This window comes from Aethalodelphis obliquidens, unplaced genomic scaffold (assembly GCF_003676395.1).
Source record: "Aethalodelphis obliquidens isolate GAN/ISIS:26980383/991018 unplaced genomic scaffold, ASM367639v1 scaffold2, whole genome shotgun sequence".
Classification (NCBI taxonomy): domain Eukaryota; kingdom Metazoa; phylum Chordata; class Mammalia; order Artiodactyla; family Delphinidae; genus Aethalodelphis; species Aethalodelphis obliquidens.
The window spans coordinates 29,248,230-29,275,541 of record NW_020837946.1 but is presented as its reverse complement, the minus strand read 5'-3'; the positions used below and the strand labels follow the sequence as shown (position 1 = coordinate 29,275,541).

The 27,312-nt window shown below is 38.0% G+C and overlaps 1 protein-coding gene across 1 annotated transcript in view; it reads left to right on the top strand.

Annotated features, from left to right (window-relative positions):
• Positions 1-27,312, top strand: part of ADAM23 (ADAM metallopeptidase domain 23) — a 165,997-nt gene that overhangs the window by 114,297 nt on the left and 24,388 nt on the right. Inside the window, exons 10-23 of the mRNA XM_027123202.1 lie at positions 487-558; positions 2,716-2,879; positions 3,899-3,983; positions 4,749-4,839; positions 7,172-7,220; positions 9,528-9,627; positions 12,943-13,014; positions 13,609-13,698; positions 15,010-15,090; positions 20,017-20,067; positions 20,757-20,820; positions 22,095-22,200; positions 25,109-25,228; positions 26,790-26,958. Coding sequence (XP_026979003.1) covers positions 487-558; positions 2,716-2,879; positions 3,899-3,983; positions 4,749-4,839; positions 7,172-7,220; positions 9,528-9,627; positions 12,943-13,014; positions 13,609-13,698; positions 15,010-15,090; positions 20,017-20,067; positions 20,757-20,820; positions 22,095-22,200; positions 25,109-25,228; positions 26,790-26,958 — 1,314 coding nt within the window. The remainder of the gene's footprint in view (positions 1-486; positions 559-2,715; positions 2,880-3,898; positions 3,984-4,748; positions 4,840-7,171; positions 7,221-9,527; positions 9,628-12,942; positions 13,015-13,608; positions 13,699-15,009; positions 15,091-20,016; positions 20,068-20,756; positions 20,821-22,094; positions 22,201-25,108; positions 25,229-26,789; positions 26,959-27,312) is intronic.

Genomic DNA, 27,312 nt, shown 5'->3' with positions numbered 1-27,312 from the left:
GACAGACGCGTTCCACATCATGGACTGAATCTGAAGTGTTGCCTAAGAAATTTTCTTGATCTTTGTATGCACTTGAATTCAAGTGAGGAGGGTGTCCAGTTGGGATTAAATTTCTTGATCTAAGCTCTTTATAAACTGGTAAAGTTCATTTCCGTGAAACAAACAAATAATAAAAAAAAAGGATTGCATTTGTTAGACATTGAGACTGAATTAACAGCTTACTTCTCAAGTGTAAAGTTTCTCACTCAGAATCACTAGGCCGTCTCCGTTACCTGGAACATCATGGGTATTTTAGACAGCTATAGTTTTCCTGCCTAACAGAGAAATAAATAAGAACATCACTATATCCAAACACAGCACAAACTAAATTCTGTATTTTTAATCCCTATTTCTACGATTGCTGTCAGATTTCTGTTTTTACAGAATTTTGAAATTTATCATTAAATTATGGTTTGACAGTGACTGGTATATCTTTCCCCCTCCCAGTATAAGAAGTGTCGCTCTTCTCATGCGCATACAAACAACTTTGCGAAGTCTGTGGTCAACCTTGTGGATTCTGTAAGTATCCTGGTTTTCTTTTTTTTTTTTTTTTTTTTTTTTATCCTGGTTTTCTTGAATCTCTTTTTCCAAAGTGGAATGGTTTATATCTCTATTTGCTTACTCGCTGCTTTAGTTCTTTCTGAGACAAAAGTAAAAATGCTATCCTTATCTCATCTGGCTAATAAGAAATTATAGAGTGGTCTGCTTCATAAAGGGCAGTGTTATCAGAGTTTCAGGGGACTGTTGAGTTATTCTTGGGATCCCAAAGATGCATTGATATTGCTTCTAAGTGATGTCTAGATATTATTGTCACAAGAGTTTAGTTAGGACAAAAATACTGGAGAAAATTAGCTACCGAAAAGAGTGTAAATGAAACTTGGCAAATGAGATTTCATGAATAATAATCAGTTGAGCTTATCTTCTTAAATATAAGGTAGAAGAACAAATAGATTGAGGTGGATTATGTTTGGAGGATATAGGCAATACAAAAAAATTTTTTGTAAAAGAACCCAAATTTACTTTCTTCGTGTCCCCATAAGAATGCTTCAGACTTTATTTTTAGATGACAGAATTAAGTGCAGTCCCAAAATAAAGCTAATTTAAAACAGTAAAATGTATATCTTCTTAAAAAGACTTCTATAAATCTTTCTTATTGAGTCTTTTTCCTCCTCTCCTTCTGTCAGTTACAGAGAATGATGGTTAAGATTTTCTTCCTTTTTCCTTTAGATAGGAAATCCGTAAATGTGAATATTATTCATTACGTTCCAATAAATAATTCAATTTGACTAGTCATAAATATAGCATAGTATTTTGTGTATTCTAATGTAAAGTGCTGTTTTGCTCAGCTAAATGTATGTTTATCTGATATTTATTGTATGTTCCCTCTTAACTGGGAAAAAAACCCTTTATAAATTGCTTAATATCTAAATGATACTTATTTTCTCTAAAGAACTGCCTTCTTTTTTGCCTTTTAAACAGTCCAAAAGTCTCCAATCATGTAAACACTCATAACATATAATATGTGGTAGGCACAGCTGAGCAGTATAAAATGGGTGCAGGGTAATAGAATAGCATGTAGCGTTAGGGTTGAATTTCTGAAAGCCAGTTATCACCTCCTTTATTAATTTTCTTTAATTTCAGCCCTTGTCAGTCTTCTCAGAGGAAAACTATAAATGGATATGAAAAAGAGAATATTAAACACACCTTTCCCTCTGCCCCAGCTGTTTACTTGGTAGAATCTCTGTGTTTGTCATTTCACCATGATTGAACAGAATCACATCTTGCAAAGTGTCTTTTTTATTTTGATTTACCATACAAGGTTCTGAAGCTGACCAACTAATTTTTTTTTTAAAGACATTACACTTAACTCACTCCCTATTGTAAAATCATTATAGCTTCACGGTGATTTAGGCATGATAATCTTTCCTTTCCTCAGTGTGTTCTAAGATCATCCATTCTTTTCTTAATTAGCTTGAAAATAGGACAAAATGACAACATTCATCAAAATTGCTTACATGTGTGAATTATTTAGCTACTGGGCCAAAAGCAGAAAAAGAGAGCAGAAAATTACAATTTAAATATTGTGAGTGATGTCACCCTGTGGTGAGGGTGACATAGGTCATGTAAGTCTGCTTTTCCCTCCTTTGGCCTCAGATCGTGATTCTCTTCCACTGTTATTTTACTTTTCATACAGCAAGGCTTCCAAGGGCAAAAGCCAGCCATGGTGTTAGTGCTTGTCCAAGGATTTAGTGATCTGTCCCAATCCTGCAGGAGTAACTGGTCATATCACACTTACTCAGAACCAGTATATCAGGCTCCAACCTGTTACCTCCTATGAGGTTTGGAAGGGTGATTTTACTAAACCCTGTTTTGAACTTACATCCAGACTTTAGAATCGTGATACTCCTAGTATAGATCCCCCAGTGAAATGCCTGGCTGCTAAAGATGCTGATTTGGGATTGAAGTAACTTTATAGGAGAGGCTGAGTTGTATGATTGTTCTTTCTTTTTGCTCTTGGAAAAGAGAAAGGAAAGAAGATTCTCTCTGATGAGCTGATTCTGACGTCGTGTTCTCCTCTCACCTCCCCTTCCTGTCCTTCCGCTGACTCTGAAACACTGATTGTGCATGTTTGACCCAGTGTTTTCCTCCTGCGCCTGTCCTGTTGTATACCCTCAGATTTACAAGGAGCAGCTTAATACCAGGGTTGTCCTGGTGGCTGTAGAGACCTGGACTGAGAAGGATCATATTGACATCACCACCAACCCTGTGCAGATGCTCCACGAATTCTCCAAATACCGGCAGCGTATCAGGCAGCATGCTGACGCTGTGCATCTCATCTCGTACGTATCCCCAGCCCTTGGCCTGACGTTGATCTTTATCCCTTTATTGTATCAGTTAGGTTATATATCAATAAATCAATCCTGAACAAGTTTGAGGTTGATTCCTCTGTTACATAAGAAGCACAGAAGTAGGCTGCCCAGTGCTGGAATGGTGGTTCCACAGTCATGAGATTTACTTTCAGAGTACATCTGTACCTTCAGACCTTCCATCCTCAGGGTCAACTCATGATTCAAGACAGCTGCTGACACTCCAGCCTTCACCACAGGCAGCAGGCATGCCAGGGAGGGAGGATTGCGAAAGGGCCCTCCTTCCAGCTGAGTTAGCTCCTTTAAAGCAGATTTCCTGAAAGCCTGCACACATCACTTTCACCAACAAATCATTTGCTAGATCTTTTTTTTAAAAATTTTTATTGGGGTATAGTTGGTTTACAATGTTGTGTTAGTTTCAGGTGTACAGCAAAGTGAAAATGAACTATTGACTGAAATTGACGTTTCATCTCTAAGGAAAAGGGGTGCTTTGCTCACTTTTGATATCATAAATTGCTCCCTTCCCCCCCTGGTGGCTAAGCTGTTTTCAGACAGTCCTCTAAGGTTCTGTCCTGGGATCAAACCAACCAAAGTCCTCCTTCCTTTCTTCTCACCTGTTACTCTTTGCTTTTCTCTCAGTGTTTAATCACCAATTTACAATCATCAATATTTTGTGTAACTACTATATAGTCTCTACTAGAAAAAAGTCAAGGGCTGTGGTCTGTTTATCTTTGTGTCCTCAGTTCCTGTGCCAGTACATGATGCTTAGTTAGGTGATCAATTGATGTTTGCTCAACTGAGATTATTTAACAGAACATCAATCTAAAGGTATTTATGATAACATACATTTAAAGGTATTTAAAATACAGTTTTTGATTTTCTAAAGGAGGGTTGGTTTGGGGTATTCAGTGTAGGACAATAGACATATTTGCAGAGAGTTGAAATACAATGGTCACTACGTTGGTTTCCTAATAGCACTTATTTTTCCTAAGGCGTGTGACATTCCACTATAAGAGAAGCAGCCTGAGTTACTTTGGAGGTGTCTGTTCTCGCACAAGGGGAGTTGGTGTGAATGAGGTAAATGTTATCAATTGTCCTAAAGTAGAGCTTTATCTGTGCATCTAGTCTCTTTCTTCCCCATGGCCTAGCTTACTTCCCTTTTCAGGCCTGTTTTAGAATGATAATGACATTGAGACTATAGTATGAGTGGTTCCTATTAGTAAATAGAACCCGAAGTGGTCTTTGGGTTTAGAAAAGAGGTAATTGTTTCATATCATAATGATAGTTTTTCATATTTATCAGGCAGATGCAAGCCAAAGATTGGCCCAGAAATTTCTTGGCCTCTATAGATACGTTTTTATAATATAAGCTTGTTTATCCTTCTTTTATGACTTTTTAAAAAAGTTATTTGCTCTTCTGCCTATGTTAGGTTTAACACATCCCAAAAGTCGAACCAACCAAATCTAAACCTTGGTCAATACCTGAATCTAGTATACCAGGTTATCCCAGTAGCCATCATTCAGTGGAGACCTCTCTTGACAGATTTGTAGTAAGTTGAATTTATTCTTGGTTTGGTATGAACTGAAATGGGGCACAGCCTTTTATGATTTTATGTTTCCATGTGAGAACATCAAGTTCTGAGAGATGCCACATAGTAAGAGAAGTTTTCTGCTTCTTGGGCCCAGTTGCAAGGAAGAAGTGATAAGGAGCATAAGCTGTCTTTTGATGCTGTGAGGCTCTACTTAGGGGACTGAGATGAAATGTGGTGATGATTAAGAAATAATAACTAGCTTTGTGCCCTCTCTCAAATGTTTCCCACACACTTTCAACTCTGAAAAACAGTATGGTCTTCCAATGGCAGTGGCACAAGTATTATCGCAGAGCCTGGCTCAAAACCTTGGAATCCAATGGGAACCTTCTAGCAGAAAGCCAAGTATGTACATTGACCTTCTTACTTTCATGTGCCATTCTGTCTGTATAATGCATGTCCGGTCAATAAAGAAATATTTTTCATTTCTAAGTCATAATACCTTAACTGTAGTGTGTTCCTCCCTCTAAACAATGATAAGATGAGCAATTTAAGGTAATTCTTAATCTGTATGGGTTGGAGAAATGTCCCTTTCAAAGTCCATAAAATCATACTTTCTCAGGGCGTGATCAGCTCTTTCTGACACTGCAGGGTGTTGGGGTGGGTGGTGGTGAATACTCGCCCTCTGGATTCTAACCAGTTGAATGTAGCCACAAGATGTCAGTGAAGCTCCACCGCAAGTACAGTTGGATCAGAAAATAGCTTAGGCCTAGAGTTAAAAGGAGCTAAACTCTAATTAAACGTACCCGTCTACTTACCTCAAATTAAACTTACCCACCTAGTACCATCAGAAACATTGGAGAAGCTTCCTGTACAGGCAGTCCCATCCTGGAACTTGTAAACATGGGGACAGATGATAGAGGATAACTCTCCTCTACTGGGCAGGCAGGCCAAGAGAAGCAGCCACAAATCCCATCCAGCAGGAAAACACAGCTGGTGACTGCTGGGTGTCACTCTCCTCTTTGACCAGAGGAGATGCAGATGGAAAGACAGGGCTGAGATTCTAGTGGCGAAGTGTTGAAGGCCCACAATAATTTTAGGGGGCCCTTGAACATTTTTAACTTCCTTTAAAATCGATATAAAATCCAACTTGGATTCGATTCCTCTTTATATCAATACACTAGCAAAATAGAATTTCTAACACACTTTTGTGGCAGAAGGCAAAAGGGCCTAGGACACACACAACGAGATCCTGTGGAAAGAAAAACCTGAGGTATTCACTCCTAATCTGTTACCTAGGGATTAAGTGGAAATCTACTCCCCTCTGTGAAAATATCAGATGCTAGGAATAAAGGTCCCCCTCTCCACCACAGCCTCCCTAAAGAAGAAGAGGACAAAAATCTACCTTAACATTATCCTGTATTTTATACTTTTTGACTACTATCAAATAATTATCATTAATACATAGTGTTATGGAAACTTGAAGCAAAAATATATATCCAGGGTGTCTTGATTCCCTTTAAGGGCATATTAAGTCATCACTTTATGGGTACATTAAGTCTGGTGGCATTGAGCAAATCTCCACAAACTTTCATCTATTAATTTCTTGCTCAGAGTATTTGCTTTCCCAGGGAAACACATGGTACACATTAAAGGAAGTGATTCACGTTTCACTGGCTGGCATCAATACCTGAAAACCAGGAAGGAGTAGAACCAGGTTTATGTCCTTGTTTGAAAAGCCTGGAGCCAGGAAGAGGCCAGTGCTGGGGGCAGCTGAGAGATATCGCTGAGTCAGGTGACGGAGTAGGGTGAGCGATAGGCTTCATTACTAATGCCGGGCATAATTCCTTCCTAAAATTCTTTATTCCTTTGTGAATTGTTTGTTTAGGTAGATTCATTCTGTACTTTGAATTTTTAAAGATCCATTTGGAAGTCTTTCTTTAAAAATATCTTTGTCTATCGTAGGAAAGAGAATAGGAAAAAATAAATGAAAAGGACAGCCCGTCACAATACCCATATGTCCATCTGTCGTATCTATGTTAAGTTTATGGTTGTTATTTAATTTAGATGATTTTACATTTCTATTTTAGATTTCTCTCTTTTGCTGAACCTTTTCGCTTAGTGTTCTTCAAGTCTCTGGCTGATTCTTGCTTTGACTCCAGCAAATTGAATTCTCTCCTCTAACGTCCGGTGTGGTCTGTTAGCAGGACTTCAGTGAGGGCTCATTGCATTTGTGCAGTAGAGCTTTGTAGTTCCCAGAGAGCACACAGACTACCATCTCATGTGAGCCCCAGAACCACTCTGGGAGACAGAGAGATGCATTCACATTTTAGAGGTGGAAACACTGAGACCCAAGAAATGCTAAGTCACTTGCCTATGAAACTCTCTCATCACACAGAACTTGGACTAAAACTCAGGCTTTACAGTCTCTAGACCAGGTACTTTTCATTAAACATTGGCACTAGGAACTTAATTGAATTCTCTGAGTTACAAAAATGGAGAGGCGCAATTTTATTTCTTGTAGCTGTTGTCTTAGGAAGCAAGCTATAGTGTTGGAAAGGGAAAAGAAATCTTGATTTAAAGGAAATAGGTTTTGTTTGGTGAGACTTCACATTCTGTACCTGTCTGACATGGAATTGGTAATAAGGAACTATTTCAAGAGCTGTGATGCAAATTAAAGATGTAACTTTTGTTGTTTCCCTTTCTTTTGTTGCTTTTTATTGTTTCATTGGACTAGAATGTGACTGCACAGAATCCTGGGGCGGCTGCATCATGGAGGAGACGGGGTAAATTTTCATTGTAAACACATTTGTTATATACCTTTTACTGAAATTGTTACCTATAATTAGATACACAGTCTCTCAGGTACTGGTCTTTTAGGCTAAGCCTTAGAATAAATTCAATAATTCATTGTCTGATACTTTAAAAAATGAAATGGCTAGTTTACTTTATACTTTAATTTTTTATTCAAAGTTGGTAATAAAAGTAAAATAAAGTAACCACTTCTACATCTATTAACCCTTAAAGGAAGCACATGATTAAATGCTTCTAAGTTTAGTGGATGCATTAATTTTTTAGTACAGTTAGGATAAAAGCTGGTTGTCTAAACTGTCAGTGAAAACCAATTTAGTCCACAATTTATATTTTAAGGAACTCGTAAGTAGACATGTTTACTGTAATAAAATTGTACTGCATTCCTTATATAATCAATAAAGCTTTTTTAAACAAATTAAGACAGATTTATCGTGTCTAGGTGGTCTTCTACTGCTAGACATTTGAATAGTTGCTCACCTAACTCCTGTCTCCTATTGTAGATCATTTGGAAACTAGAGGGTTGCTGTTGCATCTGTGAACCAAGGCCTAGAAACATTGCCCTCTTCCCCAGGGACCCCTGCCTCATGGGAGCCACTGCCGCAAGGCCTCCTAAGCTAGAGCCCACTCCTAATAGATAGAAGAGGTTTCCTCATTCATGTGTCTCTCCCACTTCCTTTGCCCATGCCAGACATCTGCTCAACACATCACCGTTTCTGGTCCTGCCCCCTCCCTGTGATCCCCAGTTGCCAGAAGCCCTGACCTACTTTTACAGAGTCCCTTCCTTATTTGTGCACCAGGAGTCCAGGGAACAAGAGGTGTGTGAGCATGAAGGCTTGAGGAGAGAGTCAGCCTTTATGCTTGCTACCTTAGAACACATATTTCTAGAAAAGTAATTTAAACTTGAAACCGTTAGCTTTCGTGCTCCCCCTCCCCTGAGGCTTCCTACAGACGGTAACACCATTCATAATACAGGTTTTATCCGGAGAGGCCTTCTGTCTTCTAAACTTCCAGTTTCTAAATAGATTTTTAGACTGACTACCCATAGGATATAATAAAATTATTTAAGCTTAATTTGTATTTTCTCAAGTATATGTTTCTACATAGTTCTTGTAAGAGATCGCTGTCAACAATGGTAGATTCTACCTTCCATACACTACCCTCATACATAAGGAAATATAAATCTATTGGATCACATCCTAGAATAAGTGACCTAGTACTCTCAAATCAAGTACTATGACAAATATGTCCAAGGAATCAATGTGTATGACTCAGTTTAACCTTGACCATACATATAATATTCCCCTATGTACTGACACAGTGATAGTAATTTGATTAACTCACAAAGAGGTTCACTGTATTCCTGCAAAATCATGAATATTACCAAATAGTATTTGAATTTGAGAATAAGGAGCTATTACCTAATTCTAATTCAGAAGGCGCTTACCCTAATTCTGTTTTGACTGTGTGTATATACACATAAAAACATATATAGTCTAACACATCTCTTTAGGGTTTCCTTGTTTACCTCAGTTGTGTCGCTGAAGCCTGCAATACATAATCTTTAATCAGTTGACCCTCACAACTTCCTTCTCCAAAGTAAAATCTAGTAGGTTCCCAAGTTCCTTTTATTCAGGACAGAGGCAAAAAATCCCCCCAAAAAACCCTGCTTATCTTTACTGAGACAGAGCGAATAAAAGTGACTACATTTTTTTTTTACATCTTTATTGGAGTATAATTGCTTTACAATGTTGTGTTAGTTTCTGCTGTATAACAAAGTGAATCAGCTATATGTATACCTATGTCCCCATATCTCCTCCCTCTTGCATCTCCCTCCCCCCCCCCCCATCCCACCCCTCTAGGTGGTCACAAAGCACTGAGCTGATCTCCCTGTGCTATGCGGCTTCTTCCCACTAGCTACCTATTTTACATTTGGTAGTGTATATATGTCAGTGCTAGTAACCACATTTTAATATACAGCCTAGATGAAGTTTGGGGATGAACTTTTCAAAAACTCTTTCAAGCCTGAGCACAAAGGGGCTTGACTGCTAAGGAGATTGTAACCTAGCCCCCCAAATCTGTGATTTTCTTTGAATTTCTATTTTTACAGAGTCTACCACACATACTTACTTAGCAGTTTGAACATAAGTGCCTTGTCAAAGTTTGTGTAGAATCATCTGGATCCACAGTGATGATTTTATTCTAATTCAAGGGTTTTAATTTTCTTCTCTGATGACTGCTTTTGGTAAATTTTTTACATAATTGATTCTTTATTTCCTCAGGGTATCCCATTCCAGAAAGTTCTCAAAGTGCAGCATTTTGGAGTATAGAGACTTTTTACACAGAGGGGGTGGAGCCTGTCTTTTCAACAGGCCAACAAAGGTTAGTAATTTAGAAAGTGTAATTATTTCTCCAATTTTTTTACAATGGAATTATGCCAAATATCAGATACTTGGCTTGGAAAGCAGGTTTCTTTCCAATCAGATTAATATTTAGTTATAAAAGTCTTTATCACGTTAAAGATCAAGTCTCGTTTAAATGAATTACAAGACCATAGTTTCACTGTTCTGAAACTCTGGTGTTTCAGTGCCAGCTGTACCTCCTCTTGGCCCTCCCCTCCAAAAAACAAACAGATAGTCCTTCAATTAAAATATCTTTGAAATGTTCTTGTTGGTGTCTTCATTTGCTGCTAAGAGATAGTGGGTTAGATTAAGATACATTACTTTAGCCCATTTCTCTGACAAAAATTCTATTTCCCCTTGACATTTTCTCTAGGGGTATAACTAATTTCTAGGCTTTTCTTACTTTCTTTTTTATTTGGCAGGGGGCGGTATGTGTGGTCCATTCTCCCAGATAGAAAGCATTACTAATATCAGCCAGCCAAAGTATTTATGGACCCCATAAATACAGGCATATATATATACATATATGTATATATATATGCATATATGTATATATATATGAAGAGATATATATATCTTTACTTGGGAAGGTCCACATTGTCAATTGACATTTCATTAAAATTTATATACACAGTGTCATATTCTCTTATCAACAATTCCTTAATTCAAAAATTCTGAAAATTGGAAGTATATTTTATGAGTTTGCAGAAAACATAGTGGACGGTACAACTTATCCTGAACTGAAAATCTTTATTTATCCCTCATAGTGTAAGTATTCTTAAGTCTTACTGCACAAATGTTACTGCACGTGTTTGATTATAGGGTGTATACCAGACCCCTCAGGGCTGTTATATAGAACAGGGTAAATGCATCATACTTTTCTAAAATCCAGCAAAGCCAGAATTCTTAAACTCACAGGCTATAGAGCTTTTGGATATGGGACTGTCGACCAATAACATGTTTAGAAACGAAGTTGCTTAACAGGCAAACGGACAGGATTGATGAGAATTAGAAGATGGCATAGACATTCTAACATTGCACATTTCATATTTCTTTTTAAGATACTACATCATAAGTCAAATATAATCCGTTGCTGTACAAAATGTTTAATAACTCTGCAAATTGAGAGAGCAGTGAAATCATGTTAGCCTTTTTTTAAAACAAATCAGTGTCTGATGTCGATAACTGTCAGAATAATTTATTCCTATCCCCATAATTAAGTGATACTGCTAAGTTAGGGATGATACTTTGATGCCTGACAGCTGTATAAAATTTCAGTAAGGCTGCAGAAAAAGCAACAGGAATTTTAAAGTGATCTTGCATCATTAAACTCAGCTCCCTGCTTTTCATGGCATCGATCTCAATGCAACAGAAATCTGAAAGCTTCAGAGTGTTTAAAATGGGTGCAGTGAGTAATAATGAATTAATGTGAGCTGTTGACATTTCTGAACTGCAAAGTACATGGCTAATTTTACCTGCCTTGCAGCTCACCAGCTAATTATAAGCATCATACCTGAGGAAACAACACTGAGTTGTTTGAAACTACTAAGATCTCTAGTGTGTGTATAAGGATCCATCATTAGATTTCTGAAATTGCCTGTGAGTAGAAAGCAAATTATTCGGATAATGTGGAAACTAAATAAAAATACACATACATCTTCAATTTTAAAAATTAGTAAATATGGAATTCTTTCTTTCTTTTTTTTTTTTTTGTGGTACGCGGGCCTCTCACTGTTTTGGCCTCTCCCGTTGGGGAGCACAGGCTCTGGACGCGCAGGCTCAGTGGCCATGGCTCACGGGCCCAGCCGCTCCGCGGCATGTGGGATCTTCCCGGACCGGGGCACGAACCCGTGTCCCCTGAATCGGCAGGCGGACTCTCAACCACTGCGCCACCAGGGAAGCCCTGAAATTCTTTCTTTTTAAACAACATATATAGAAAAATTTTTTAAAAGCTGCTATGGATTACAGTGGAATAATTTATATGTATGTGTGAAAGAACTGACTTTCTTCCAAGTGTTGTAGTCAGTGGATGTATGTTTGCAGGTTTTATGTGTTATTTTCACATTATCTAAGTGCATCTTTTCTGTGCTCTGGGAACCTTCTCAACTGCCATGTTTGCCATATGGTTTGTGATAGTGACCTGTCTCGGGATGGAAGAAGAGTCCTAAGAATGAAATCGAACAGTGGGTTACATGGGAGTCCTGATAGAAAGCACTACTCATGTTCCAGTCTGTCTTTCCCTTTTCCATTTTCTCCTCCCTCTTGATCAAAATACCACAGAGATGAGGACTGTTGATTTTAGTCATTGGATATTCCCATGGGGAAGTCCCACCCAAGTATCGTGGAAAACTTCCTTGCTCCTTATAACAATTTTCCTTTCCTGGAAGTGGAAGGAGGATCAGCTCTTTCTTTGGTGGACTCAGTGGAGGGCAGCTGTTCCTTGGGTGTGTGCTGCTGTCCCTCATATATATGGCTCTGAGCATTTGGGTTGGGATGTCCTGTTCTAATCTTCACCTGAGTATAGTAGATATACACAGAAAAATCTTGCCCCAGGTGATGGGAAATAGGAATGTTTCTTATAAATAATCAGCTGCCTCAACAACTGGTCTGTAATACAGTTTATTTGGCAAGCAAGTTCATAGCACCAGTAGGGTGGGTTATTCTAGAAATTTGACTCTACCATTGCTCCAGGAATGATTGAGAAATTTCTATACATATGTGCATATGTCTGCACATTTACTTAATATGATTCAGCCAGTGCAGATTTCTTTTCACTGAGAATGATGGGCATGGATTTCCAGCAACAGTTTTTTCCCCTAAGTTTATTTGCATTTACTTGATGGCATATATCAGATTTAGCTGTGAATGAAGCATTTTTATCTTCTTGACAGTTTTTATATCTTCTCAGCTGCCTGGTTATAAGTCAACAAATTAGGTATCTGTGAGTCTTATTAGCGTGCATTTTTAGCTCCATTAGCAAATACGAAAGTGATCTATTCCTCCTGACAGCTTATTTCTCTGAAAAGTAGCTCTAATGGTAAAGGTCATCTCTGGAACCCACTACCGGAGAATCCTCCAAGAGATAATACCCCATTTAAAATATGTTTTTTAGAAGTGTTATTAATAAATTAACAGTGATTCTCACACAGACACATTTGTAAGATGCCATAACAACAGATCACAGAAGAATACCACATGATGGCTGATTACAAGGCCATGTGTGTAGCCTGATTGGAGTGTTGATTTTCTGTGATGAATTAAAATGGTTCCCCTTTATCTTTCTAATCTCTTTCAGCTATTTGAGCCCACAGAATGTGGAAATGGATATGTGGAAGCTGGGGAGGAGTGTGATTGTGGAATCCATGTGGTAGGTATAAGAGATCTTTTCTACCTTCAGCACATCTACCCAGAGTGCAGAAGAATAGCGTTAGTGGGAAGTCTGCCCCATCATTCATTGTGGTCTTAGTGCCTTTATTCTGAGCTCTCTCATCAATGCTTAATCCTAGCTCAGACACGTTAGAATTAATCATTGGCTCTGTCTGAAGAAACCTAATGGATTCTTCTAATCAAATTCGTATCTCTTAAAAATTCATAGCTCATATTCATCTCAGACAAATTTTACTAACTCATGAAAATTCTTTCTGTGTTGTATATTAGTTTTGTCTTTGTAAAACTAGATTGAGTATTAAGAATACAACAGAGCTAACCTAGGGTTGGGTGCCTGCTAAAAAATAAGCTTACTTTTTGGTAGAGAAGCCCCTTCTTAGAAGATCGTACTTTGCTGAGAAGTATAGCCGGAAGGAATCTATCATTGCTTAAAGTGGTTCATTCTTTCCTAAAAGATTTGCTTACTATTATATACATCTCCTCACATGGATTACGCATAAGTTACATGTGGAGAGCATGTTGAATGACCAGTGGGTAGGTTTCCTCACTTACTCACGTGAAGTGTTTTCTCCAGGAATGCTATGGACTGTGCTGTAAGAAATGCTCTCTCTCCAATGGGGCCCACTGCAGCGACGGGCCCTGCTGTAATAATACCTCATGTCTTGTGAGTTCTCTGACGGTTTCATCTTTCTTACCGTTGACATATTAGCCAAATATCTCAGTGTGTACATTGAGTATTTGTACAACTTGTCACAGACTTGTTGATCGACACTGTGCATATTAGCCTGGCAATTTTGTAGAATCAATAAATCTATCCAGATTCTGTGGGTTACAACGATTATCTTTACTATGATTCACTACCAACCATTCTATTCTCTGGTACCTCCCTAAGAAAATATATCTATAATCCTTCCAAAATAAACATTGAGAATTGCTCTACTATCATGAGTGAAAACCAAATTAAATAGTTGAATAGAAGAGGGACAATTCTTGTGGTCTTTTTCTAATAAGCCCTACTTATAACCTTTTTCTTTAAAACTCATCCTAATTTATTTTAGACCCTGAGCAGAAAACCTAGTGCTCATGTTTTTACATTTGATATTTAAAATCACTTATAAAGGCAAGAAAGCTAGATAAGGAGGTAATATATGTATGTATGTATGTATGTTTCTATATGTATATGCACAACTTGTGTATGTGTGGACACACAGTTACTTCCATCTTTAGAGACCTCTGGTTAATTTTTTAAAAAAACATTTTTAAAATTTTCCTTTTTCTCATCTATAAAATCTCTAATATCCTTTAAAACCATAAAAGTATATGATTTAATTTTATCCAACACCAAAGGGATATTATGCATGTGGTAATCTAGGCGATTCTAGCTTAGTTTGTACTTGCTTATGTCCCCAACCAGATTAGAAATTGCTTGAAGATGATGGACTCTTTCCTTCGTCTTTTACCCACCCACCACCCAGAGAAACAAAATGCCTTGTATTCAGTAGGCATTCACTGGCATCACTAAAGGAAATTCATATGAATTAATTGAAATCTGCCTGTGTATATTTAGGTAAAGCAAGACTAATATCCAAGCTAGTTGGTAAATCAGTGCAGGTTGGGTGTGCATATCAGCCTTCAGAGAGATCCTAAATGTTTATATTTTAGTGTTCTGTTCTTTTGTCTTAAGCCACACCGGTGTTTCTTCTTTGCATGATTGTCATCGCAATGTTTCCCAAAAATAATACTCTGAGATAGTGGGTTTTGAAATCTGAACATGTAATGCCTTGGTTAATGATTCATATTTACTACACAGAGTGGTATTTGGGTCTTATCTTTATCCTGGAACTATCTTGCTGATTCATAAAAAGAGTTTGGCGGTGGTTATGAAAGGATGTCATGATTGTTGGTGAATATAAGAACGTTAACTCTTTGAAATATTAATTAATACTGGTTCCTAACATTGAGTTTTGATTTGCAGTTTCAGCCGCGAGGGTATGAATGTCGGGATGCTGTGAATGGGTGTGATATTACCGAATACTGTACTGGAGACTCTGGCCAGGTATGGCAAACTGAGTTTTAGGTAATGCATCTTACTTGCAAATACATATTGTAAAGCTTTCAGTTTGGATTACGTGTGTGAATATGATTTGGTTCTTTTGTTTTTGTTTTGTTTTGCTCTGTTTTCTAGTAATTTCTAGCTCCTCCCATGCCTTTATTTTAGGAACGTTTATTGTGGTTTTTTGGACCTAAAAAATCTCTTTTCTTCCAAATTTCCCCTTCGTAATTAGTTCCCTTTATATTGCTCATATCCAACGAATTGATTTTTCTTTCCTGGTCCCCACATCTAAAACAGTACCCTCACACTGATAAAGCTATTTTCAAGCATTTTTAAGCCACAAAACCCTTCCTTTTTTTTCTTACATCTTTATTGGAGTATACTTGCTTTACAATGGTGCGTTAGTTTCTGCTGTATAACAAAGTGAATCAGCTGTACGTGTGAATATATCCCCATATCCCCTCCCTCTTGCGTCCCCCTCCCACCCTCCCTATCCCACTCCTCTAGGTGGTCACAAAGCACCGAGCGGATCTCCCTGTGCTATGCGGCTGTTTCCCACTAGCTATCTGTTTTACATTTGGTAGTGTATATATGTCCATGCCACTCTCTCACTTCGTCCCAGCTTACCAACAAAATTTTGGATGGAAGCCCAATGTAGAAATCTGGGAAGAGTAGCACTGCTGTGGTTGAAATGGGATTGGGAGCAGAAGTCTCCCTTCCTGAGCTCTGTCACCGTCTCGCTCCACTTATGAAGCCCTGGCTTCATGGCCCACACACTTTGGCATGATCTTCTTCACATTAAAATTCACATTATCATTAAGGTTGCCTTCTGGCATTCCTTCTTTAATTTTTACATTTTTAAACATTTATATTGTGTTGTTTTATGTCTTTATTTGTCATTCAAATGATCATTTGTGGAGCCCCTGCTCTGTGACAAGCACTGCTGTGAATGCTGGGGTATGGGAGGAATTGAAATAGAAAAGTCCTTGCTCTTACGGGGCTTGCATTCTGCTGGATGGAGAAAGGCAAATAAATGAACAAAACCCCAGTGAGTACAGAAGCATGGCTTCTTCAAGAGATGGAATGAAAGCAGGGATAGCTGGGGAATAGTGGAAACAATTCAGAGAGGAAATCAGGAATCAGGCAGGGAGGGGCTTGGTAAGAATTTTTGACTTCATTCTACCTTCATTTCTTTCTAACGTTATTTCAAGAGCATTTTCTCATGCTGTGACACAGTTTTTATAGATATCCTCTTTACAGTTGCATGAAAGTCTGCCATGTGGATTTACCAGTCACTTCTCCATCCGGTGGTGGTAGATATTTAGATTGTTGGCAGTATTTCATTATTATGATTAATATGGTCGTGAATCTCTATGCAGTTTTAAGAGTGTTTCTTGTTTGGAGTTAGCACCTTAGGACAAGTTCTCAGGAGTGGAGTTACCTATTGCCAGGTAGGGCTTCTGGTAGAGTACAGTTAGAAGCCAAAATATCATCTTTGCTATTGCAAATAGCCAAGTTGAAAGCCATAGCTTAGTGTGAGGGCTAAATGGGCCTCTTTATAGATCCCAGACTCAGGCTATAGCAACACGTTATTGACAAAATTGGGCCTGGAATGACCTGTCGGTGCAGAGCCAGCCCTTGCCTTGTATGCCACGGAGGAGCAATAGAGAGAGGATGATTTATGTGAGTAGGCAGGAGAAGGATGGCAGGACCAGGCCAGAATGCCAAGTTACTCTTCTCAAGTTTATCAAATCAGCCAGCCAACCAACCCAACCGTTCACTCTACCTGCCTGGAGAATCGAGTACAGGAGCAGAGAGTAACTGGAGTTACACTGAGTTCCCCTCCCTGGAAGGAAACATGACGAGAGGAAAACGAAGGTTCCTAATTAACCTTTTTGAAAGGTTTTGATATGTATCATCTGAGGCTCGATTCAAGTGGATATGGTACAAAGGAATGGTACAGTGAACTCTATTCAGGCTGTTATTCTTCTGTGATTTTTATGCGTATCTGTTCTTATATATAAATATGTAAATAGGTTTCTCTGCAATTTTTAAATAATATAGTGGCAGAATGTAAGAATTGTGGATTCGGTGTTTTATGACAAGTGTACTGACATTCTTGATATACTGTTTCACTGAGTTATATTTTTAGTTTTGTAGAATAATGCTATTTTTATACCCATCATATATGGTTTTGGTTCTGTGTGTTCAGTTCTTTTAAAAGTACAGTTTTTTCATTTCAACCTTTAACTCTTGAATTGCCATAGACTTTACAATAAAGATATTTTTTTAAAGATGTGGGGAATGTGTTTTGTTAGTACTATGAAATACGTCATCAAAATGGGAGTATAGCACAATTTAAAATAAGTACATTTAAAGGCTATTGCACTGTGAAAGCCGGCCTCAACTGGACCTTCCTGCACAGCATAAAACTGGGGGTCAAATGGCATTTAGAGACCGAATCCAGAGCTCTGCTCACAGGCAGAATAAAGTACACAGATTTATGGTCCCTCTGCTTTAAATATCTCCAGACAACGAGAGACATCCATAATTTCCTTTGTTAAACATTTCAGTGATAAGCAAGTGGCTTTTATTAGCCTAAACGAAAAATAGATTGATTAGAAATCTTCTTCCATGTAGCTGTGACAGTTTATAACAAGAGCTTTTTTTGTCTAATCAGTGACTCCTACTAGTTTTTTCCTCTTGAAACATCGCAAAAGTCAAATATGAAAATTGTTTAGCCCCTGATGTACCTATTCTAGTAGCAACATTTCTTTTGCATTTTTGTCCAGCGTGGTTGTGTTCATCTTGGAGTAAGTGAATAATTAATGTTAGTTGATTAATAAGAAAATGATGGTGTTTTGAGTGGATTTGGATGAAAGAGGCCCAGGGATCTCTGTTTCTGGGCACTTGGTCCAGTAAACCAGCTTCTCATGCTGATAATTACATCTTTTGAAGAGTTACCATTAGGTTGAATGAAAGCTTGTATGAGAGTCAGTTGTTCTTTAGAAAGGTGTAGAACCAAAGCATTTAATCTCAATGTGTTCCTTAATAAGTTACTGCTTCTTCGCACTTCTAAATTAGTTCTGTTACCTTTCTGTAGTGGCGATGATAAACACCTTGGTGTTGCAGAATAGAATAACTTAATTGTGTCTGTGTGGGTCATTTATTTATTTTCTCAGTCAGCCAATAGTCATTGAGCACCATCTCAATAATAATTGAGCCAGTTTTGTTCTAGGTGCTGGGGAGGCAGCAGGGACAGAAAATCCCTGCCTGCATGGTGCTCGCATTAGGATGCAGACAAAAGACAAGCAAATATGTAAAATACACGGATCCTCAGTTGGTGATACATGTTATGGAGAAGAAAAAAAATAGGGAATGGGGAACAGAGGATGCCAGCATGGGGAAGGAGGTTATGGTTTTGAAGAGCACGGTTAGAGAAGGCTTCTCTGAGATGCTGATAGTTGAGCAACGTCCTAAAAAAGGTGAGAGAGCAAACCAGGCAGAAATCTGGGGGAAAGATTGGAGGAAGAGCAAGGACAAAGGCCGTGGGGTGGCAACATGGCTGGTACATTCACGTAGAGTCAGGTATTTATGGCAGAGAGTAGGAATGAGGTCAGAGAGATGAAGGTGAGGTGGGGGCCGGCATAGGAGCAGATCATGATGAACTTGGAAGGCCAGTGAGTAGATGGGGAAGCCATCAACAGAGGAGCAACATGAGGTGGTTTAGGTTTTTCAAAGGACACTCTGGTGGCTCTATAGCCTATAAGGAGAGTAGAGTGGAAGTAGGGGAATCAGTTGGAGGCTGTTGCATAATCAGAGAGATGAGAGATGGTGGTGAGAGATGGTGGTGGTGTGGACCCGGCATTAGCGGTGGAAATGGAGAAAAGTCACATTGCAATTATATTTTAAAGGTAGAAGCTACCAAGATTTGTTAATGGCATAGAAGGAGAGTGTGAGAAAAAGAGAGGAACATAGGATGACTCCATGGTTTTGGCCTTGAACAGTTGGAAGAGTGGGACTGTCATCTACTGAGAAGGTGAAAACTAAGGGAGGACCTCAGTGGGCATTGCTATGTTTCTTATTCACTTGCCACACCCATGTATTTTTTTTTCCTTTTGGTATTTGTTTTGAATGCTGTAGCAGAGCCTTGACTTAATTTTTTTAGCTCTCTTAAATGTGGTAAATGAGATGCACAGAAAGTAAAAATTTTAATTTACTCAGGGTAATGTTGGGGGAAAATGAAATTTTCCTTATTTTTCCTTATAGAAAATGATTTGATAAATAGACCTGGAAAAAGAAAGAACTGTCACATCATGATTGCTCTAGTAACAGATCTGTAGTTCAAGAGGTCAGAAATGTAATGGAGACACAGCACTTATATTGAGTTGAAGGGCCGTGTCTTTCTTCTTTCTCAGTCATGTGGCCTAGAGGTGAGCGTCATGGGTGCCACATGCAAATCTGACATTTTCACAGGGCTGAGCGAAGTCTTGTAAATGAGTTCCTGAACGTGTCCACTCCTGCATAACAGGCTGATTTGTTCCCTTCATTATCCGTTTTAATCCCTTCTACTTTTAACTCCACGGGCAAGTGAACGTAAATTATTATTTTAGCCCATCTCATGGAAAACGGAGAAACATAAAAAGCACCCACTGTATGGACCTAATTGATTGATTCATTTTTACCAATAATTGCAGAATAAATTTGGATAACCTACTCAAAGAGTTGCTCATGTTTTCCTAATTATAGAGTCACCATGCTTGCATTTTTAAAATACTTACTATAACTTTTACTGATATGAATGGTCCGTAGCACACAATTCACAATAATAAAATCATGCTTACCTTTTTTTGCATTTTAATATATTGTACACATAATCCGAAGATACTTCACGTGCTGAATGTTAACTAAAAAGGTTATATTTTTCAGTGCCCACCAAATCTTCATAAGCAAGATGGATATGCGTGCAATCAAAATCAGGTATGCTGGGCTCTAGGTTTTAAATGGGATTTTATAAAAAGATTAGATTTCAAGGTTTTTTTTTTGATAAATGTAATTTTGATAGGGAATTGCCATTCAAACAACAGTAAATTATTGCAGTGGTCTTCTAATTCAGAGTTGCTTAATGTCATGTAAAATACAAATATGTTATATTTATCTCTGGGTACAAACTGTCCAGATTGAGGGTGAGGAAAAAAATGTAATGGCTGAAGAATTAGAAATCTAATTTATGGAGTTGTGACTATCTTTTAATCATTTCAGCCTGTCTCTGATGGGAAAATATGGTAATCTGTTGTAATGTGGGTTTTTTTTTTTTTCCTGAAGCTATGTTATAACCTAACCATTCACATGCAAAAAAAGCTAAAAATCATATTGGTATCACCCAAAGAAATGTCTCAATTTTTTTCCATAAAATTAAAAAATTTAGATAGTTAGTTGGATTTAAAGAGCTGTACTATGAGGTATGTTTTTTGTTTTAAATTTTAACTGTCATTCTTATGCTTCTCTTAAGATGTTTATGTTTTTTATTTTCACTGTGAAAGTATTAGGGTACCGAATGAAAAAGAAAACAATTTTGTTTGAAACAATGAAAAGGAGACCTTGCAGTGAGAGTTTGGGGGGAAATGGAACTGGCTGCATGTGCCTCATGACATATGTTCTGTCCTCAGGGCCGCTGCTACAACGGGGAGTGCAAGACACGGGATAACCAGTGTCAGTACATCTGGGGAACAAGTAGGTCATGTTTCCTGCTTGCTGGTCACACACAGGTTTCTCTTAATATTCTTCACTGCCTGTCTTGCTGAAAGAGATGTACAGCTTGGGGTGATTAAAAAACAAACAAACAAACAAACAACTAGAAAAGGCTGAAGAGAACGGTGAATCTTAGTCACAAAACCACAGCAAACAACTGCTAATGTTGGGGACTTGTCATCTGAACCAAAAAGTGCCAATCAGTGATTGTGGCTGTGACAGAAGGGATGCTACACCCACCTGCAAAGACTGGGTTGAGTGCAGTGGTCATGCTTATTATCCAGCCACTGGCTGATTTTCTTTGTACCTTGGATTTAACATTCACCCCCTCAAGTTAGCTTTCTGTTCTTTTACCCTAGGATAGAACCAGACTTTTGTTGTTTTTTTTTTAATTCTATAATTGATTATCTCAGTTTGAAGTGAAGAAACACAAGTACTTTGTGAGACGCAGACAGATAGAGATTCGGGTACATGGTCGTGCTTCTCAGTACATTCCCTACATGTCAGTACACATATTCTCTTCCTGACATTTGTAGTGCCTCGCCAGTGAACTTCAGTTCATGAGGGCCAGGCCGGAAGAGAGAGAAATGGCTCTGCCTTGCTGGCAGAGGCTGGGTCACCCACCAGGAAAAGAAAGCACACAAAAGGAGATTAGGACCCATGCACAAGTGATTTCAGTGTTTGGCAAATGTCATTTAACTGAAAGATTTACTTTCAGTGCTTCAGTTTTGACAAGGGAAAGATAATAGAGGCATTTTTGTCTTTTAAAAAGGTTTAAATATCAAAATCCATGTGCCAATGTGAGATCTCAATGAGCTCAGACTTTATAATGCCTACTGATATTAATAGAAAGCAGGATTAGGAATGATATTAGTTGTCTCTGTGTCACTTCACTACTTCCTGCTGATGATTAATCCTACCTCCCACCCTCAAACCCACCAACAAGAATTGGGAATAAATTTGTCTCCCAAGTTAAAAAGAATGGTGTGTTGGAGCTGTCCTGTCTTAGCTTATAAGAGCCATTGGTTAAATTTTCAGGAATTTTAGAAGCCAGTTGACATCATAGTCTTAGTTTGAAATTAGCCATGTATTACACTGTGGAAATTTACACTATGGAAATTGGCAAGTGCTACAAATTAGGAATTTTTTTTCCTTTTTCTGAAACACCAGTTATTAAAATATTTACTGGTACACTCCCAGTTATGGATAGCAAAGAGAACTAAAATTAATTCTCTTTTCTTGCTCATCTCCAAAAGAGGCTTCGGGGTCTGACAAATTCTGTTATGAAAAGCTGAATACAGAAGGCACAGAGAAAGGCAACTGCGGGAAGGATGGAGACCGATGGATCCAGTGCAGCAAACAGTGAGTGGTCAGCTCTGGGAGTACAGTGAGTGGACTTGGAAACCCTGGTCCAAATGTAAAATGAGCACAAAATAAATGTTACCGATTTTTTAATAAATATTCAACTACTTAAAATTTTAAAGTATGGATTTTAAAAATACATTAGTATAGCTAGAGGCAAATGGCTATGAACTAAACTATTTCTGTGGTACAGACTCACACCATTTCTGTAAAATTCAGAAAAGTTCTTGCATGCTGTATTTTACTTGAAGCTTGTTTTGAAGAGATACTTTGCCAAGGTATTTTAAATTAATAGTGGGTTTTAATTCTCTACTTTTGCTAGCAGAAAAGGCCTATGAAAGTACTAGTATACATGGAATTCTACAAGCAAAAGATATAGCCTGTATATATAATTTGAGGGACCATTTAAAGTGAAGTAATATATATACTTAATTATTTCTCGAGTGTAACACCATTTGATTTAATTAAACATCTAATGTCTGTATTAGAGTTTTGTTTTCCCTTCTAAAAAGTAGCTAGTCAGTGCATATTGGAGGCATCTTTACTCAGGAAATGAGATAACTTTCAGAGCACGTTGGTAGTATTTTCCCTTGATTTGGTAAGGAAAGTTAAAATTGTGATTTAATAGTTTATTAAGGTTAACTCAATGACTTGGATCTATGGGACCACTAAGTGATACACCAAAGCTCCTCCGTTTTCCTTCCATAACAGTGAGGATTCTTCTCCCATTTTGAAGCAGAGCAAGGATTTAAGGGAAGTTTTATTTCTCTAGTTAATGGTCTCTAACGTACTTTAGGAAACTTTGCCATTCTATGTAGTCTTTGATGGTAGATGAGGCCTACTTTTAAATTTAAAGTTAAACCAAAATAACAGAACAGAACTTCCCATCTGATGTCTCATGAGTGAGTTATAGATGTTCTGAGCTGTTCAGTCCTCGAGGTGCCAGGGAGGAAATGGGGACTAAAATAGTCAAAATCCATGGGGTTGGACACCTCTGGATTTGATTAGCTTCATTCATTAAATCAATGTCATAGACAAATCTGATCATTTCTCTGTGCTTCTGTGAATTCAGAAAGTTGGGAGGCATTGTATCAGATCATTGTAGAAGATAACTTTTGAATATTTGGCAGTAGAATAGCCAACCACCAATGAGTTAAAGAAAATAAATGCATGTTTTTTTAAACTTTAAAAAACTGGGAAATATAACATAGAAAAGTGATTAATATACAAATATACATTTTGTCAAATAAATGCGAAGTGAACTCTCATGTAACCCCTATGTGGATCAATAAGTACAACATTCCAGAAATGTATTCTTCCCCCTCACAGTGCCCGTGTCTCTCTGCTGGAGGTATTGTCATCCTGACTTTTCGGGCAATTGCTTTCTTTCTTTTCTTTAGAGATTTACTGCCCAAGTTTTCAGCCCTAAACAGTATATTTTGCCTAAAGTTTCAGTAACTTTATGTAAAAGGAATCATATCTCAGGTATTATTTTGTATTTTGCTTAAGTTCATTATTTTAAGAGTTTTCCATGGTATGTGTAGCTGTTGGTTCATATTTATTGTTCATTTGTTTCATTTTCATTCATATTTAAATACCTTGATTTGTTTCTCCATTCTATGTTGATAGACATTTAGATTGTTTCCATGTTCTGGCTATTAGGAACCATGCTGCTGTGAACATTCCGATACATGTAACTTAGCACACATTTGCACATACTTTTCTAAGGCCTTTCCTGGAAGAAAAATTGCTAAGTCATAGGGGATGTATATTTTCAGTGCTCCCAGATGATGTGACACTGTTTTCTAAAATGGTTGTACTAGTAAACCCTACCATCGAGAATTTGTATATGAGAATTTTGTTGTACTTCATTCTCACCAATACTTGGTATTATCAGACATTTTACTTTTTTTTTTTTTTTTGCGGTATGTGGGCCTCTCACCATCGTGGCCTCTCCCGTTGCGGAGCACAGGCTCCGGACGCGCAGGCCCAGCGGCCATGGCTCACAGGCCCAGCCGCTCCACGGCATGTGGGATCCTCCCGGACCGGGGCACAAACCCGTGTCCCCTGCATCGGCAGGCGGACTCTCAACCACTGCGCCACCAGGGAAGCCCCAGACATTTTACTTTTATATATTCTGCTGGGTGTGAACTGCTTTATTATTGTGGTTTTAATTTGTATTTTCCTGATTACAAATGGAAGTTAGCACATTTTCATGCATTTCTTGGACATGGATGTCCTTTTTTGTGATGTGCCACTTTAATTCTTTGCACGTTTTTTAAGGAGTTCATTGTTTACTTCGCTGGAGGTAGGTGCCCTCATGGTGGGTGAGTCGTTTAACAATGTCGCTTAGGACCCAGATGATTTCTGCCCCTTTTCTTTGTAATGCTTAGCATGTTCAATTTGTGTCTTTACATTTGTGAATTCACGATTGCAAGGCGAATGCAAAGGCTCCACACTCAGAGGCAGGAAGCAGAGGTAGGAGCAAAAGGTCTTCTCCCTGTCAGGCTCTAACCTTTCATCCAGAGCACAGAATTCTCCCCAGCAATCCCTAGCTGCCTTTTCCTCACATCTCAACACCCAGGGGCCGCTCTTAGCTCCAGGAGGTGGGAAGGAGGGATGGCTAGGAAAGTGGGTGTAGCAAATGGGGGTGCCATGATGAACTCAGACACCAGTCATGAGCCATCTTTCAGGGCTGGGCACTTTGCTACACCGAAGAAACTGTGATCCTGTTAGCAAGGAAGGAGGGAGTCCTTACCAACCAACAATATCTGAACAAATGCTTTTATTTAGAAGAAAAGGGAATATTTCCCATTTAAAAATATTTATAGACTGAATAGTTTCGATTTTTTCAGTTTGATTCCCCCTGTCTTGTTCTTCTTTTTTGTTTTTTTTTTAATACGTTCAGCGATGTGTTCTGTGGATTTTTACTCTGTACCAATCTTACTCGAGCTCCACGTATTGGTCAACTTCAGGGTGAGATCATTCCAACTTCCTTCTACCACCAAGGCCGAGTGATTGACTGCAGGTAACACATTAAATGTTGGAAAACCTAATGAATCGCGAGAATTACAAATTTAGAAAAATCAAGGGAAATGATAACTTAGATTTTATTATCACCTTGCGTGTTTAAAGTCATTTAAAAAACAAAGTTATATACTGATTTGCAAATTATATTTGCTTAAAAATTATACCAGTTATTAGTAGGGAGACATTCCTTGTAATTATAATCTTAAAAGTAGAATTTTATGGTATTCATGTTGACACATGATTGAAGTTTTGAGCATTGAAATATGTCACTCTCTGAAAACTGTGTGTTTTATTTTTTGTGACAAAAAATAAAGAATTTAAGCTATACTCTATGTAGCATGTGTCTGGTTTAGAAGATGGCTTAATTAATGCCTAATCACATATAGAAAATATGCACTAAAATATTATTTATAGCTGTAGTCAGACATTTGATGTCCGGTTATCTGTGAGTACAAGGCACAGAAGATATGAGGCTTATTTTTGAACACTGGGAGTCATATTATATTTTAAATAAATATTGTTCCCATTAAAGTAGTCATAATTCTAAGATGCTATGCCCTCATTCAGATGATAAATGTCGTTGCCCAAAAGACTTTTGGGATTTCCCCCTACAGAATTGCCTTCAGGGTCTGCAGTGTTTATCCCTAGTATTCCCCAAATAGCAAACCTTCATCTTATATGAGTGAATGAAAGATTTGGAAACATCCCAAAGTAATTTTGAATAGAATTTAGTAAATTGATTGGGTAACCAAATTGGATATTGCTGTCTTGGTCAAATGGTTGCTGATTTTCTGTCTTTTAAATGGCTCTAAAGACTATTCTAACAGTGTCATAGACAATAAGATCCTTCCTGGAATAAATTTGTAGTCCTCAGATCTAGTTACTTTGATGCACAGAAGCTTCCTTTGAATGTATAAATTTTTGCATGTCTTTAGATACAACAACCTTGTTAAATTATATTGTTTTATTCTAAACTAGCATATTTTAAAAATATTCAGCAAGGTACTTAATTAGTAATTATAACATTGATTATTATTCAAATTCAAGCTGTCCTTCGTTTTGAGATTTTAGAATTATATGTATCAATAGAGAGGAACCGGCTTATTTTTTTCAATCATGAATAGTCCAATCCTCTAAAGTAATAATTTAAAAAATATTTTCATTTGCTATTTATGCTCAACATCTGCCTTTTTGCATCGTGAAACAGCTGAAAGTCTTGAAGAGCTAATGATAAGATTGCTCGTCTTGTTCTTATGCACACCTCTCCCCTAGTTTTAATGTTGGTCTTGAAAACAAGGGAAGTTTTAGAACACACTTTGTGCAAATGACATTTTTTTTGTTCTGATGAACTGCAGTGTAATAATGATAGTGAAAGACAGTTTCTTTTATTTAGGGGAGGTGGGGAAAGGGGGAAAGGAAGAGAAAAGTAGAGAAATGCTAGAAGAAATCCATGTCCTCTGACAGCCTCTTCAGTTTCCTAAAGAGCAAACCTCATTCATGCTGATGTTATATTTCTAAGTCTGGTGCTAATGGTTGTATGACTATTCTTCTCTTTTTAGTGGTGCTCATGTGGTTTTAGATGATGATACAGATGTGGGCTATGTAGAAGATGGAACGCCATGTGGCCCATCTATGATGTGTTTAGATCGGAAGTGCCTACAGATTCAGGCCCTGAATATGAGCAGCTGCCCTCTCGATTCCAAGGGTAAAGTCTGTTCCGGCCACGGGGTAAGTAGGCATCGGTGTCCAGCCCAAATCTGAAGTTGGAGGATACCAAACATTGTCTGGCATCCTCCAGCTTCACAGTGGTTGGACTTCCAGTTCAGCCATTCTCCTTCCGTGACTGTTGTTAATATCTATGCACTGACTATGATTATTTCCTTAGTATCCTTATCTGCTAAGAATAACTCCTATATGTGTTGACATGGTTTTATTTTTGTTGTTTCTTTTACCACTGGCTATTTGTAGTCACTGCAGTCTCTAGAGATAGCTGGGCATCCAAGGAGTTGGAAGAAAATGGATGTGGTTCCTAAAGAAGCTGTAGACCCCATGTGACTGCTTTGTACCATTCACAATAATATA